Genomic DNA, 16,541 nt, shown 5'->3' with positions numbered 1-16,541 from the left:
TTCTGTTTTAAAAATGTGTTTACACGGATTACTGTAGAAACGGAACACATGTGAAATGCGTGTATTCCAAATAATGATCTATTATTTCCACTCTAAAACTCCACTTCACTCCCAGATAATCAATCGAGCTGGGAGAAGTTTGTGCGCATTCTAAGTCGGTGGGGGATGGAATAGCCGGCTACTTGGAGCTTTTCTTTATCAGCACATTTAGATTAACAAAAGACGCTGGAGGAGAGGTGAGAACGGTTTTAAGAAGCGGTTTAAGGTGGGACGGATCTACGAGTTTTTTCGTAGGCTCTGGTAATTCTAGTGTTAAAGATTCCACCCCGAAAATGAATGACAAAAACATTACATGCAGGATTCATTAGCTGTAAAGAGCTAATTAAAGCTGTTCATTTAGACAGAAAGATAATTTAAAATCTCAAACCTGCTTTACATATTTCAGGGATACAGAAGGCAGAAGCCTTGCCCAGCATCACTAAGCACAGAGGAATGAGTCCTGGACAGGGTGTCTGTCCTTTGCATTGCCCACTCACACACACCCACATTCGTACTAAACCAATCGAGAATCAACAATTAATCTAATTCATACATATTTCTGTAAGTGGGAGACATACTGGAATACATAGAGAATTTGCATGTTCCACACAGATATCAGCAGTATGTGGAATTAAACCCCGTATACTAGATTCATGCTGGTCATGAAATATTATGCCATTAAACATTTTATTTTCCATTTCGATTTATTTATCCAGTGTCTGTAAAACATTTCAATTTTCTTTCATGATGTATTAATAAAATGTCACAAATTACAAAGAAACAAATTCTAAAGGTACCTTTAAAGCTTACTCACCTCTGATTTCTATATACGATTCAGGCTGTCTTTGCACTCCTCTGACACGACAGACAATTCCATCACTGTCCTTCTGAGAAACCTCAAGGTTACTCTTTACATTGTACAGTTCATCCTGGTCCATCACCAATTCAGTGTTTGAACGAGCAGAAATATCTGTATCTGCGACATCTAACCACTGTACCTGAGGTATAGGGTGCCATCCGACAGATATGCAGGACAGTTCAATTCCGACACCCTTGTGTCCATTTAATGATATGAGTGGTGTGTTGCCAGTGACTGTAAACACAAGATGACTCTACATTAGCTTAGTGATTTGTTTTACAAGCTGAAACAGCTGAAGCAAAATTTTTACATACCAATGACCTCCAGGCTAAGGGAAGCATCTGAAAACCAGTCTGAGGTAATAACAGAGCAGGTATAGTTGCCTCGATCAGAGATTTTGACACTTTTCAGAAGCAGAGACACATCGCCTTCCTGCAGACCTGGTTTGAAGAGCTCAGTCCTTTCCTGGTAACCTTTGTTTAGTTCATTTTCATTATGATCCTGTGACACAAATATAAGTACTGAATACTCCTTCTCCTGCTTCAGCCATCTGATCTCCATTCCCTCTGCACTGATGTTGGATGACAAAGCACATGGCAGAACGATGTCCTCTCCAACGTGACCAAAAATGGACGGTGATGAAACTACCAATGAAAATCTGTCTAAAACAGGAGAAATGTATAATATAGGTAAGTACTCATTCCCCTGTTATATTACATAATTATATAAAAACATATATCTTGTAACAATAATAGCTCACCATACACACCACGATCATTTCACCTATAAGGAACAAAAAACAGCTTCTCAAATAGATCACACATACAAGAAGCGTAATATTTGATCTGTAAAGTTAGTGAGACAAAACAGAAGAAGGAGATAAGAATACTGCACTAAATAAGAGACAGAGGGAGAAAGGATTAGGATAGTTGCTGGTGCAGGAATTGCACTGACCGCTTGTCAACCTATCAAAAAGAAGGAAGTACAGTACAGACAACACAGGTGAAATGCTCTGAAAAAGATTAAACTTCCATAATGCCACAGCTGAACCCACACTAACTAGCGTATTACAGGCGGTTATGGCAGCTACAAACTGCCCAGTTCAATCTAGGAGCAATGCTCACATCTAAACAGTACATAAGACCCTCTTTTACAAACTCTTTTTTATCTCCTGACTATCAGTTAATTGAAGTGAAATTTAGTATAGAGGTTTGTTATGTGACTGAAGACTACAGATAGTTTTTCAATTTGGAACTCACAGTTCAGCTGGTAAGCATCTTGATTTTAGACACCCGTTTAATCATATGGACTTGAACCTTGATTTGACACACCTCACTTTGGAGGATTTTTAATACAACAGACACACTCTGCTCTGTGTGATTTTTACATTAATATTAGTCAATAGCAGACTTCTGGTCAAACAACTAACAGGGTCAGTTAAATCATACAGTAAGTATTAACATTTTTTTTCCTTTCCACTGTAATTTTTCAAACTGTCAGCGCTCTGCTGGCTTCACTTAGACCCTTTTAGTGAAAAATAAATTCAAGAGGCAAAAACAGTGAGTAATTTCAAACTCTCACATAGTCATACTGAAGCTTTTTTTTGTTTGTTTGTTTGGTTTTTTTTTGTTTCTTGCAATCAGCAAATAGTAATCAAACTCAAACTTCTATTCATGGCCCACTCACATCCACCTTAATAAAAGGATAAGTGTCTGTGTGTCGGGCTGTTTGTTATGTCTCTGTTATTCTAAAAGATGATATATCCCAAACATTTTAAGTTATAAAATGCATTGAATCTGTCATTCCAATTGATGTTGTATCACAAACATTAACACTGTTTCTACGAAATCCATACCAAATAGCATTTAACAGAGGTATATGCACTGTATGGTGCACTGCAAATGTTATTGCTGAGGTCTCTGTTGATTTCAATTCATCTTAGATGGGTAACACAGCTAGATGTTAAGATAATAAATATGTGTATTTATACATTTATTGATCATAGTTACAGACCCTGCCATCTATCACATAATAGTTTACATCAGGCATGTCAAACACGCGGCCCCCAGGCCACTTGCAGCCCGCAACAGAAATCTGTGCGGCCTGCATGACAGATCCTAGTTAGCACTGAACTTGTACGAAATGAGTACTATCACTTGTGATTGAATCATTCTACATCTTCGGCATTACTTATTGACTTTTCTTACTTCTGCCTTTTGACAAAAGGGCGTTTTCCCATGGCATTATGGTACCGGAAACGTCATCTGCTAGTATAGCCACGAGCCTTGGCCAAAGTTAATGAGCCGCAATGTCACAACTGAAGTGCTAGGCTGCAGCAGCAGGCAGCAGGCGCGGCCTTAGGCATGTGCAAACTGTGCACATATATATTAAATATAAAACAGAAAGAGAAAATAACGACACAGCTGACGGTAATGTGGCCGAAAAACATTGTGTTTCTTGTTAATTAGTATGCTGTATTTACTAATGTCGCTAGAGTTGGAGCAGTAAGCTATATGTAGTATTATAACGTTCTGCCGTAATGAGAATATCATGGGCCACCACTTGGTTTTCAAGTTACGGACAAGCACATATAGAAGCGTGTCATGAGCACAAGGCGGCTATGCAGTGTCCAATACCATATTGACATTGGCGGACGAAGGGGCCACCGATTCTTTCTCTGCCCAGAGCCGCCAACGAGCCTAGAGCTGTCCCTGCTAGGTTACACTACTGGCTGGGCTGCTGAGACTGGCCACTGAGCAGAACTGACCATAACGAGCAGTAATAGCTTGCATATTGTCACATTTTTTTCTCTAGTTTTATATAATTTTGTGCTAGTATTGTAACAAACAGTTAGTGCAGACTACAGCTGAAGATCTGAAGTGGACGCGAGAAGTTGGTTAGTTGTTTATTAACATATTTTTGTGATTTTGAGTTTGTAAAATTAGTGTAGGTCAGGTGGCCTTTTGCATATTGTCTTATTTTACAATATAAACTTTGAAGTAAACTTAGTAAAGTAAAATTAGATTTATGTAGGATTTGTTTTCCAACATGAATTACTGAGCAATAAATTCAGTGAGCATTTTCGTGATTTCAGTTCACACGAACGGGACTTTGCGCTGTTCTCTTACAACGTTGAGAATGCGCCTGAAAATATCCAAATGGAATTGATTGAACTGTAGTCAGATTCTATTCTGAAGGCAAAATACAATGCAGTTGGTGTGCCAGGCTTGTATGCTTACCTGCCACCCTCGTATGTGCAGATCCGTAAGTTGGCATTGAGAGTACTGTCTATGTTCGGAAGCACTTACCTTTGTGAGCAATTGTTTACGTTAATGAAACCCTACATCGCTCAAGACGTACTGTCGAGCACCTTTCATTCCTCATAAAAGTTAGGGCTGCAAAAGATTTCAAGCCTGATATTGACGAACTGGTTACTAACAAGAGATGCAAAGTGTTGGGACAAAAGAAATAGATCTCACGCTGTAAGACTCCTATATAAGCAATGAATATAATATAATGAATATAACTAGGGGGCTCCGCCCCCTGCTCACTTCGCTCACCCACCCCCATGTTTGGTTTACCGGATATACAATACAATACAATTTATTTTTTGTATAGCCCAAAAGCACACAAAAAGTGCCACAATTGGCTTTAATAGGCCCTGCCTCCTGACAGCCCCCCAGCCTTGACCCTTTAAGAAGACCTGAAAAAAACTCCCAAAAAAAAAAAAAACCCTTGTAGGGAAAAAAAGTGAAGAAATCTTGGGAAAGGCAGTTCAAAGAGAGACCCCTTTCCAGGTCGGTTGGGCGTGCAGTGCGTGTCAAAAAGAAGGGGGTCAATACAATACAGTACAATATATAGAACAGAATATATGCTCAATACAGTATAAAAATAAAAATTCTAGAAGTATGGAGTAGAATTTTACATTAGATGATATCATATAATATGCTTTGGATTTGTTTTAAGTCCTGGATACCTCATTCATCAAGCTGCCTCCCCCATTTGGCCATTCCACAGCTGAAACAGCACTAATCCAATGAAAGGACACCTCTTTCCCACGATTCCTACGAGCCTCCATCAGGGATGACTTCACCTTAGGCAGGCAATATACGCGTCGTGAAGTGGAGGTGCGTCTGAAAGTAAGCTAAGGATATGCCTTCACATCATCCGCTGCCTTCCTGCTGTTGGCGAGCTGCACGTTTTGCTTGTTTCTTGTCATTGTTTTAAGAGCTGGGAGCACATGATGCTTGTCTGACAGATGCAATCCAGCAACTGCTAGGTTAGATGCCTGTGGACCTGGTTTAAATGATGGCTCACTGGCTGGTCTCATGTGACGTTCTAAAAACAATAGTTGTCCCTTTTATTTACAGCCCCAGGCATGGTTAAATTCTTTCTTGCAGGACGTATAACGCTGCTTGCTCGCTTACTCACTCGCTCGTTCACAGGGGTTTGGGGGGGATGAAGGGCTGCCGTCGCGCTGCCCTTCAATCTTTTTAAAGCCTTTATAGCCGCTTTCCTTTTTCCTACTATTGCTTGTAAGTAGGCAGTGTCTTGCAAGAATCTCGTTTTATGTTCCCGTGAGATGCACCGTGGCAAATCTCTTTCCTCTCGCGGGTCTTTTAGATATCTTCCGAGAAGATGTTTTGCTTTCCAGGACAGGATTTCTTTTTATAATAGAGAGATATAATAATATAAGGACCTGGCTAAGAGGCTAAGACTCTAATTGTACGCTGTTGTACAGAGAGTGTATGGAAATAAATTGCTTTTCTTTAAACTTTAAGTGTTACATTTTTTAAAGCACATAGAAACTCTCCCTGGTTTAATGAAAACACTCACGCTCTTAAATTAGAGCATCAAAAACTGGAGCGCAGATGGAGAACAACAAAGCTACATGTCTTTCAAATTGCATGGGCAGAGAGTGTTAATAAATATAAAAAAGCCCTCTTTAAAGCTCGCTCAGAATACTATTCTACATTAATAGATAGCAATAATAAAAATCCTCGGGTACTGTTTAGAACAGTGGCTAAATTAACAAATGGGAATTCAGATCAACAGTGCAAAATACCAACAGATATTAGCAGTACAGACTTTATGAACTTCTTCAATGAGAAAATTAAAAATATAAGATCCCAGATCTCTGCATCACAGTACAAACCAAATACTAGCTTAGCAGACCCTGTCTCACATTGCATTCAGCACTTTAATAATTTTAATCCTGTAACTGAGCAGGAAGTCTTAACTTTAATTTCTAAAATGAAGCCCACTACTTGTTCCCTAGATCCAGTGCCAACAAAACTAGTAAAAAGTGCAATGGATGTTCTTGCAGCCTATTCTAAACATTATCAATAGTTCATTATTGCATGGCACAGTACCTGATGCACTAAAAGTGTCAGTCATTAAACCTTTACTTAAAAAGTCAGACCTAGACCCACACATACTAAATAACTATAGGCCTATTTCAAATTTACCATTTCTCTCTAAAATACTAGAAAAGTAGTCGCCAGTCAGCTTCAGTCACACCTTACGCATTACAATTTATTTGAGAAATTCCAGTCTGGTTTTCGACTGGTCATAGTACAGAAACGCACTAACACGGGTTGTAAATGACATTCTGATATCCTCTGATGAAGGAAACTCCACTGTAATTATGTTGTTGGACTTAAGTGCAGCATTTGACACCATTGACCATTCTATTTTACTGCACAGGCTAGAAAACGATGTTGGGCTTACAGGCCCCGTGCTCTCTTGGTTTAGTTCTTATTTATCAAATCGATTCCAATATGTACAGAAATGTGCTGACAGTACTCCATCATTATACACAGAAGTTCAATATGGTGTCCCGCAGGGCTCAGTACTGGGACCTTTACTGTTTTCACTTTACATGCTTCCACTGGGATCTCTCATTAGGAAACATAATGTTAATTTTCACTGTATGCAGATGACACCCAGTTATACCTTTCATTTAAATCAAATGAAGTTTCTCGATGTTGTCTTTAATTAGTTGTGTTAGTGAATTAAAGGAATGGATGAATGAGAACTACTTGTCTTTAAATACAGATAAAACAGAGATGTTAATTGTTGAGGGAATGACGCTGATCACAGCAATATTTTGTCACCATTTAACTCAGTTGGAATCCCAATTAATTTTACTGAATCAGCCCGCAATCTAGGAGTTATCTTTGATTCTAGCATGTCATTTAAAGCACATATTACAAAGTTGTCCAAAACATGTTTCTTCCATCTTAAAAATGTTAGGAAATTAAGGCGCTTTCTAAATAAACAGGATTCTGAGAAATTAATTCATGCATTTATCTCTAGTAGGATTGACTACTGCAATGCGGTGTTCACTGGCTGTTCAAACTGTTCTCTATACAGCCTCCAGTTAATCCAAAATGCGCTGCAAGAATTATTACAAGAACAAGAAAATATGAACACATAACTCCAGTTCTTAAATCCTTACACTGGCTCCCGGTTAAGTTTAGGGCAGATTTCAAAATCCTCCTTTTAACATATAAAGCATTAAATGGCCAAGGTCCGCTTACTTGTCTGAACTTATCATGACTTACAAACCTGAGCACATTAAGATCTCAAGATGCCGGTCTGCTTATGATTCCAAGGATTAATAAAATAACAGTGGGAGGTCGAGCTTTTAGTTACAGGGCCCCTAAACTGTGGAATGGTCTTCCTGCTTCTATAAGAGATGCCCTTCGTCTCAGCCTTTAAATCCCGGCTGAAGACTCACTACTTCAGTTTAGCATATCCTGACTAGAGCTGCTGATTAACTGTACATACTGCATCTCTGTTGTTAGTCATTAGCACTAAAACATAAGTAACATGATAGTTATAATTGAATACTAACCCTCACCTATTCTGTTTCTTTCTCGGTACTCAAATGTGGCAATTGGTGCCACGCCCACCTGCCAAGTTGTTTGCCTGCCTATGGTAAAGTCATCCCTGATGGAGGATCACAGGAATCATGGGAAAGAGGGTCCTTTCATTGGATTGGCTGGCAGCACTGTTTCAGCCGTGGAATGGCCAAATGGGGGAGGCAGCTTGATGGATGAGGTCTCCAGGACTCTAAAAATATCCAAATCTTATTATGTGATATCATCTACTGTTAAATTCTGCTCCGTACTTCTAAAATTTTTATTTTTATGCTGTATTAAGGAGTTGTTCTGTTCTGTGTATTGTATTGTATTGACCCCCTTCTTTTGACACCCACTGCACGCCCAACCTACCTGCAAAGGGGTCTCTCTTTGAACTGCCTTTCCCAAGGTTTCTTCCATTTTTCCCTACAAGGTTTTTTGGGAGTTTTTCCTTGTCTTCTCAGAGAGTCAAGGCTGGGGGGCTGTCAACAGGCAGGGCCTGTTAAAGCCCATTGCGGCACTTCCTGTGTGATTTTGGGCTATACAAAAATAAACTGTATTGTATTGTATTGAATTTGTTACAGTGCGGCCCACTGACGAACATACAGTATGGCAGTCGAAGCGGCCCACCAATGGTAGTGAGTTTGACGTACCTGGTTTAGATGACAGTGGGAGTACTGAAAAACAGATGCAAACATGTTACATTTAGAACTAATACAACATTTGCTATGACCTAATTGTCTTCTTCTAAAACTTTTCTTACTGAAATGTTGGATCGCTATATTTAACCAGCCTCCTCCATTTTCGTCTGTTGAACACTTCCTTGCCCTATAATCCTTTCTCCCTTAGATCCATCACACAGTCCATCCACTTTCTCTTTGATCGTCCTCTTCTCTTCCATCCTGACATCTGCATATCCATGATTCATCTCCTTTGATTGTTTACCTTCCTTCTCAATACATGCCCATACCACATTAACCTTCTTTCCTCTATACTCTTAGAGATTTAAGTAATTTTAACTATACCTCTGATTTCCACATTACTGATCTGATCAATCTTTGTTATTCTTGACAAACTTTGTTGTCCCTTGAATCTTAAGGACAAGTCCCTTAAGATATTTTGTCTATTTCCTACTACTCTTAAAGCCTCTATCCTCCAAAGCTCTTATCCGCTGGGGACAAATAAAGCAGTGTCCATCTATTTATATTCTTTAAGGTACATTGCACAATAACATCAGCCAATAGCATGCACCATGGGGCTTGATCTGTTCCCATAACAATAACATCCATAATTAGAGTAGAAACATATGGATTTAATGATGATACTTGATGTAACCCAGACTTAACTGCAAATCTACCTGTTGCTCCTACACTATTTCTCACTTGTGCAGGCACCCTCATTTATATCTTTAACTATCCTTTCATACTTCTCCAGTACTCCCTTCTCTATCATATTCTCCACATTTCATGCCATGGAACTCTATCATATGCCATCCCTATACTGTATCTAAAAATGCTATGTGCAGTCCTTTATGTTGCTCTCTTACATTTTTCCATAATCTATTTTAAAGTGACTGCATTTGTTGTACCTTTTCCAGGTATACATCCAAATTGTTCTTCCCCTTCTATTATCTCCCTTCTCAGCCTTTTATCAATTAACTTTACTCATATTTTCATCCTATGTGACATCAGCTTTAAACCGCTATAATTTACACAATCCTGACTGCCCCCCTTCTCGTTATATATACAGTAGGTGAAATCATATGTCACCACTGATCTGGCATTTTCTCTTCACAACAGATCTTCAATATCAGCCCCCATAACAAATCTATTCCTTATTTCCTCAAACTCTCTCATCATGCTTCAGCTGGTATCCCATCTAGTTCTGTTGCATTGCCATTCTTCATTCTTTCTAATGCCTCTTACCTCTTCCCTATTTATCCCTGTTGTTACACCCTCATTTGATAATCTATCTTCAAATATTACCTTTGGAGTTGTATGTTGAGGATATTTATGATGTTATAGCAATAACAGAAACCTGGCTAAATAGCAAGAATGGATATGAGTATAACATAGAGGGATACACGTTTATTAGGATGGATAGACAAACCAAAAGGGATGTGGGGTTGCTGTTTATGTCAAACAGAATTTAAACACAAATCCTCTTCATTTAGATGATGAGCCCCATCTTAGTGAGTACATCTGGATTAGTCTTGCAAACATTAGGGAAAGAGAACTTATTTTAAGAGTGTATTATAAACTGCACAATGCAGACAGTAATTTCAATGCACATCTTTATAGTAATATTAAAAATTCAAGTTTACAGGGGGATATTAGCTACCCAAATATTAACTGCGCTAATCTTGTAAACAGTGGAGCACAAGAGCAGGAGTTGTTAGAAGCAATAAGTGACTGCTTTTTAACACAGTACGTTAAAGCACCAACACAGAGTGAAGCATTTCTGGATTAAGTATTTTGTAATAATCAGGATAGAATTGAGGGTGTAGAGGTGATTGAACCACTAGGGTCAAGTGACCATAATATAATACTATTATCAGTGTTTTGGAAGAAAGTGTATGAAAAAAACTAAAACTGTTAATTTAAACTTTAGTATTTGGCAAATTTTGAGCAGATGTAGCAAAGTCTAAGGAGAATGGGTTGGGCTAGACTTTTAGTTTGGAGACAGCTGAAGAGCAGTGGAACAGGTTTTAAAATGTTTTACAAATAATTCAGGACAAGTACATACCAAAATTTGGAATTAGTACAGAGTTTAGCAACATATGAGTACGCTGATAGAACATTGCCGCATCAACCACACGATCAACCACCTGGACTGGGACCCGAACAGTGAGAGGTTTTTCACAGTGGCTAGAATGCCAATCCTGCCACCAACCCCCAAGTTTTCTCTGTAGGTTAGAGGCAAATGTAAAAAAAAAAAACTCCACACTGGGTTAAAACAGAGTTGAAAATGAAGCAGCAAAGGAATACAACAGCTGTATATAGCATATGAGACTAATAACTCCAGTGTGGATTATATGGGGTATGACAGCATGAGGGCAACCACTAAGAAGGATATTAGGGACGCAAAAAAGGTAGTTTGAAAATAATATAGCAGGTAAGACCAAAGATGGCCCAAAACTATACTTTTTGTATTTTAGTAGTAATAGAACTGTGAAGAAGGAGGTGAGGTGCATCAGGAATAGTAGAGGAGAATTAAAAAATACAGACAGTGAAACAGATTCTCAAACTCACAATTTTCTGAGGTCTTCACAAGTAATGAAGTAGATAACCTCCCAGAGGTAAAAAGGGACTACTAAGGATGTACTGAGGGATTTGGAAATTGTAGAGGGAGAAGTACTACTTACATTAAATAGGCTGAAATCAAACAACTCACCAGTACGAGATAATATTTATCCTTGACTTCTTAAGTTAGCAAGTACATATATAAACCGTTCTCACATATTTTTAGGAAGTCACTGCACATTGGGATAATTCTGAAGGAATATTATATGATCCCGTTATATAAAAGGGTGACCAGGCAGATCCAAGCAACTATTGGCCAGTAAACATAACATGCACCACAAGTAAATTAATGGAAGGAATTATTAAGGGTAACATTGAGCAACACATGGCAAGTACAGATGTTTTACTGAACAATCAGCAAGCAACAAAAGGATATAATCAAAGTACAGCAAACGATATTATGGTTGAAAACTTGTTAAGGGTAAATTTTGCACGAATGTTAGAGGTCTGCGGTGGGTTGGCACCCTGCCCTGGATTGGTTCCTGCCTTGTGCCCTGTGTTGGCTGGGATTGGCTCCAGCAGTCCCCGTGACCCTGTGTTCGGATTCAGCGGGTTAGAAAATGGATGGATGGATGGATGTTAGAGGTTTTTCTTTACACAAAGAACCACAGACAGCTGGAATAAGTTACCATGCAGTGTGGTAGACAGTTGGACTTCAGGAACTTTCAAAACTAGACTTGATGAATTAAGTGGATAGGACTGAGCTTTGTTTGGCTGAATAACCTGTTCTCGTCTAGACGGTTCTTAAGTTCTAATGTGTGAAAACAACATTTTCTGCAAAAACACGGGCTAGTGTCCATCTGGTCATCCATCCACCTATCCATTCATTATATAACCTACCTACAGTATATGAATTCATGACGATAGGAGCTAAATCCTATCCCAGGAGAATCAAGTGCGTGGCAAGAACCACCATTGGATACCACCAGAGAAATTTTAGGGCAACCACACACTCCCTCCAGGAGTACATTAAGGGTGGACATTTAATATAACACAAAAGTCTTTTGAGGTTTAGGAGGAAATGCAGAGTTCATGGAGAAAAACTCTCTTGGACATAAGGAATACAGTATATGCAAACTTAACACAGCTCCTGCTAACATAATGTTTGTTATTCCCTGACCCCACAGTTGTATCTTCACCAGGCCCAAAATTATTTTATCTTTCTTTTTGCTGAAACTTTTTTTAAATTATTCATTATGCCTGAAATTACATTAAGCATATAACAAACCAGTTTCTATTTTTTTTTTTTTTGCGAAGTAAGTGTGGCCATTAAAGAAAGACATCTCGCAAAGTGCAAACTTCTGTTTTTTTTAATGGGACTGCCTTTGTCTTTATCTATTTTTTTTTTTAGAATTCTACTGCTCAGAATGTTTAGAGAAAGAGAAATACTTCATAAAAGAATAAAAAGAAGGTAATGCTCAGTCTTACCTGTCTCTGGTCTGTACAACTGCACAACAGCCATAAATATAAAAAATGTCACAGATAAATAAGTCTTCATCTTTCTAAATAGATTTTCTAAGATTTTTTTCCTAAAAAGCAAATAATAGAGAAAGGTTATTTTGAAATTTACTGGTGGTTTAACATAAATCAGTAATACAAAATTTTGTATGTGTCACCAAATAATAATGAATAATATAACATTTTTGAGTCTAGATTGTACCTAATAACTCTATACAGCTGATGAAAGCAAAAAATGCAACCACGACAATAAAGCCACTTGACAAAAGAAACACAACACAAGCTGACACCCAAGGAACAAGGTTTTGGGTGCAGAAATGTTAAGAAGAATGACATCAATTAATGAAAACATTCAGGATGCTTTTAACACTGTGAGTGCAAAGAGGGGAACAATAGAAATGAAGACCCCCTTTTCTAGAGATAGATTTTCCAAATGCACAGACAGCTACACTGGTGTGAAAAACTATTTGCCCCCTTCCTGATTTCTTATTCTTTTGCATGTTAGTCACACAAAATGTTTCTGATCATCAAACACATTTAACCATTAGTCAAATATAACACAAGTAAACACGAAATGCAGTTTTTAAATGATGGTTTTTATTATTTAGGGAGAAAAAAAAATCCAAACCTACTTGGCCCTGTGTGAAAAAGTAATTGCCCCTGAACCTAATAACTGGTTGGGCCACCCTTAGCAGCAATAACTGCAATCAAGCGTTTGCGATAACTTGCAATGAGTCTTTTACAGCTCTGGAGGAATTTTGGCCCACTCGTCTTTGCAGAATTGTTGTAATTCAGCTTTATTTGAGGGTTTTCTAGCATGAACCGCCTTTTTAAGGTCATGCCATAGCATCTCAATTGGATTCAGGTCAGGACTTTGACTAGGCCACTCCAAAGTCTTCATTTTGTTTTTCTTCAGCCATTCAGAGGTGGATTTGCTGGTGTGTTTTGGGTCATTGTCCTGTTGCAGCACCCAAGATCGCTTCAGCTTGAGTTGACGAACAGATGGCCGGACATTCTCCTTCAGGATTTTTTGGTAGACAGTAGAATTCATGGTTCCATCTATCACAGCAAGCCTTCCAGGTCCTGAAGCAGCAAAACAACCCCAGACCATCACACTACCACCATCATATTTTACCGTTGGTATGATGTTCTTTTTCTGAAATGCTGTGTTCCTTTTACGCCAGATGTAACGGGACATTTGCCTTCCACAAAGTTCAACTTTTGTCTCATCAGTCCACAAGGTATTTTCCCAAAAGTCTTGGCAATCATTGAGATGTTTCTTAGAAAAATTGAGACGAGCCCTAATGTTCTTTTTCTTAACAGTGGTTTTGCCTTGGAAATCTGCCATGCAGGCCGTTTTGCCCAGTCTCTATCTTATGGTGGAGTCGTGAACACTGACCTTAATTGAGGCAAGTGAGGCCTGCAGTTCTTTAGACGTTGTCCTGGGGTCTTTTGTGACCTCTCGGATGAGTCGTCTCTGCGCTCTTGGGGTAATTTTGGTCGGCCGGCCACTCCTGGGAAGGTTCACCACTGTTCCATGTTTTTGCCATTTGTGGATAATGGCTCTCACTGTGGTTCGCTGGAGTCCCAAAGCTTTAGAAATGGCTTTATAACCTTTACCAGACTGATAGATCTCAATTACTTCTGTTCTCATTTGTTCCTGAATTTCTTTGGATCTTGGCATGATGTCTAGCTTTTGAGGTGCTTTTGGTCTACTTCTCTGTCAGGCAGCTCCTATTTAAGTGATTTCTTGATTGAAACAGGTGTGGCAGTAATCAGGCCTGGGGGTGGCTACGGAAATTGAACTCAGGTGTGATACACCACAGTTAGGTGATTTTTAACAGGGGGCAATTACTTTTCACACAGGGCCATGTAGGTTTGGATTTTTTTTCTCCCTAAATAATAAAAACCTTCATTTAAAAACTGCATTTTGTGTTTACTTGTGTTATATTTGACTAATGGTTAAATGTGTTTGATGATCAGAATCATTTTGTGTGACAAACATGCAAAAGAATAAGAAATCAGGAAGGGGGCAAATAGTTTTTCACACCACTGTAAGTAAAAAATAAGTATACCGTCTGAACAAGAACTTAAAATAATTCAATATACAGTGATTTTGATTAAGTTACTTTAAAATTTCCAAACTTAAAATTTAGTTTTTTAGCAATAGTGATGAAAGACTGAGTTTATTTAATATGGCTGGTTTGTTGATTAAAACATGCTTTTATTCTAGCTGGTGTTCAATTAATTATATAATTTATTGCAAATGTGTGGCATTCAAAGAGTCCTGGAAAATTTGCAACAAGCAATAATGATGATGATAAGTAATGATATATTGTTTCCCCACCAGTAAATTTCACATCACAGGAAGAAAGGTCTATAGTTTTGTATACAAAAACATTTTTTCTGATAAATGCACGATTGAATTAGTGAGGCTACATTGGCAACACTCCTTTTTGCCCTCCGTAATTTTATCTTAAGTCGATGTCACATTATGTGACTTGTAGTAACTGGGTAGGTCAAATTTGCCAACCACTGTCACTGATCTCATCAGCAGATCTCGTCAATTTAAACAACTGAAAATCGCTACTCATGTTACCTATATGTCATCTACTGAATGAGTGCCAATCTTCTAGCAAAGTGGTGCTCACCACTTATTCTGACTGCCAGTACCATGCTGCCTAACGGTGTCGGCGCAGTATGAAGGGTTAACAACTGCAGCAAGTTTAACAGCCATCTCAGCCCTTTTATTCTGTTTTCATTCTATTGTGACACGTAGAACATGAGACAGCAGACAGTCAAGCTTCTCTCCTGTTTGTGAGGTCCAAAATACCTGTGTTCATTATTCCCCTTCACTACATTCCATGCAGTTACATTCAAGCAGAGCATTCATTGGTGGTCAGCTTTTGTAACACAAAGTCCACCCTATGACCCAAGATAAATTTAAATCAGTTTGATTTTACCAAGCCACATTCAGGTTAGAGTGAGTAACTGGGCATTTCACAGAAGTTTGTCAAGAAACATTCCTCCAGCGCTATTCCAGCAGCAATATGCATGCATAATGTCTCACTGTGACTGTGCTAGCCAAGTCAGAAGTTTTCTATCTTTTTAATTTTCTTGCTTTATAGTCATTCTGGTGTGTGTTCAGACCAAAGTGAGTGTTTATTTATTTATTTAAAAGTGCTTCTGTAAAATGCCAAATTTCCCCCAGGAACAAGTTTGTCAGATAACAAAAATTAAAAAACATTACTGTGTTTATTTTTTTCCTAATTTATCAGCAGTTTCTAAGTAAAGGATTGTTTAAATTTGATACAAGCACAGATTCTATAACATTTAAGATGTTATGTGACAGGTGTAAGTGAAATTTTGACTGTCCTGTATTTTTTTTTAATAAGGCTTTATTTTGGGGTACCGCCAACCCCTCAGGTGAAGATTGATGAAAAATGCCCTCAATGTGTAATCTCCTCTTAAAATCTTTTCTCATAACTCATCCCTTATAGTCCCAGAATCAGCCAAGAAGCTCCTCTCTGGACCTTTTCTACCACTATAACCTAACATAATGTTAAGTTATATATCAAGATGGGGTAAGAGAGCAGAAGATTGCAATTTAAGCATGTCTTTTAGGATTTTGTTTAGTGTATGCACTTTATTATTCGCAAATGCCAATGTTTTTGCAATTTATATTTTATGCAGGCATGAACAAAATATTTGTTTTCAGAGAGGTACGTGTCAATACACAACTTTATTAGTTTCAAAGCCAATAAAGCAAGCACTCTAGCATTCAAAAGTTTGGAATCACTCGGAAATGTTCATATTTTTGACAGAAACTGATACTTTTTTACTGAAGTATCATAAAATATATTTTTAAATACTGCAAAGAAAGTACTAATGCTGCAAATGGCCACTACTGATTTAAAATACTAATTTATGATTTATTTTTCACATTTGATTGTAAAGCTTCAATGTCTAAACAAAAATGCTAACATTTCTTGCTGATTCCAAACTTTTGAACATTAG

General features: G+C 38.1%; 1 protein-coding gene across 6 annotated transcripts in view; it reads right to left on the bottom strand.

Annotated features, from left to right (window-relative positions):
- Window positions 1-16,541, bottom strand: part of LOC120519111 (butyrophilin subfamily 1 member A1-like) — a 130,373-nt gene that overhangs the window by 92,464 nt on the left and 21,368 nt on the right. For all 6 annotated transcript variants that reach the window (XR_005631386.1, XM_039742218.1, XM_039742216.1 and 3 more), the window contains 3 exons: window positions 12,495-12,595; window positions 1,213-1,560; window positions 854-1,132 (listed from right to left, as the gene is read on the bottom strand). Coding sequence is in view for 5 of the 6 variants with exons in the window: in XM_039742218.1 (XP_039598152.1) it covers window positions 854-1,132; window positions 1,213-1,560; window positions 12,495-12,564 (697 nt within the window). In the remaining variant the exon portion in view is untranslated. The remainder of the gene's footprint in view (window positions 1-853; window positions 1,133-1,212; window positions 1,561-12,494; window positions 12,596-16,541) is intronic.

Source organism: Polypterus senegalus, chromosome 18, assembly GCF_016835505.1.
Source record: "Polypterus senegalus isolate Bchr_013 chromosome 18, ASM1683550v1, whole genome shotgun sequence".
Classification (NCBI taxonomy): domain Eukaryota; kingdom Metazoa; phylum Chordata; class Cladistia; order Polypteriformes; family Polypteridae; genus Polypterus; species Polypterus senegalus.
This window is presented reverse-complemented; position numbering and strand designations above follow the sequence as displayed.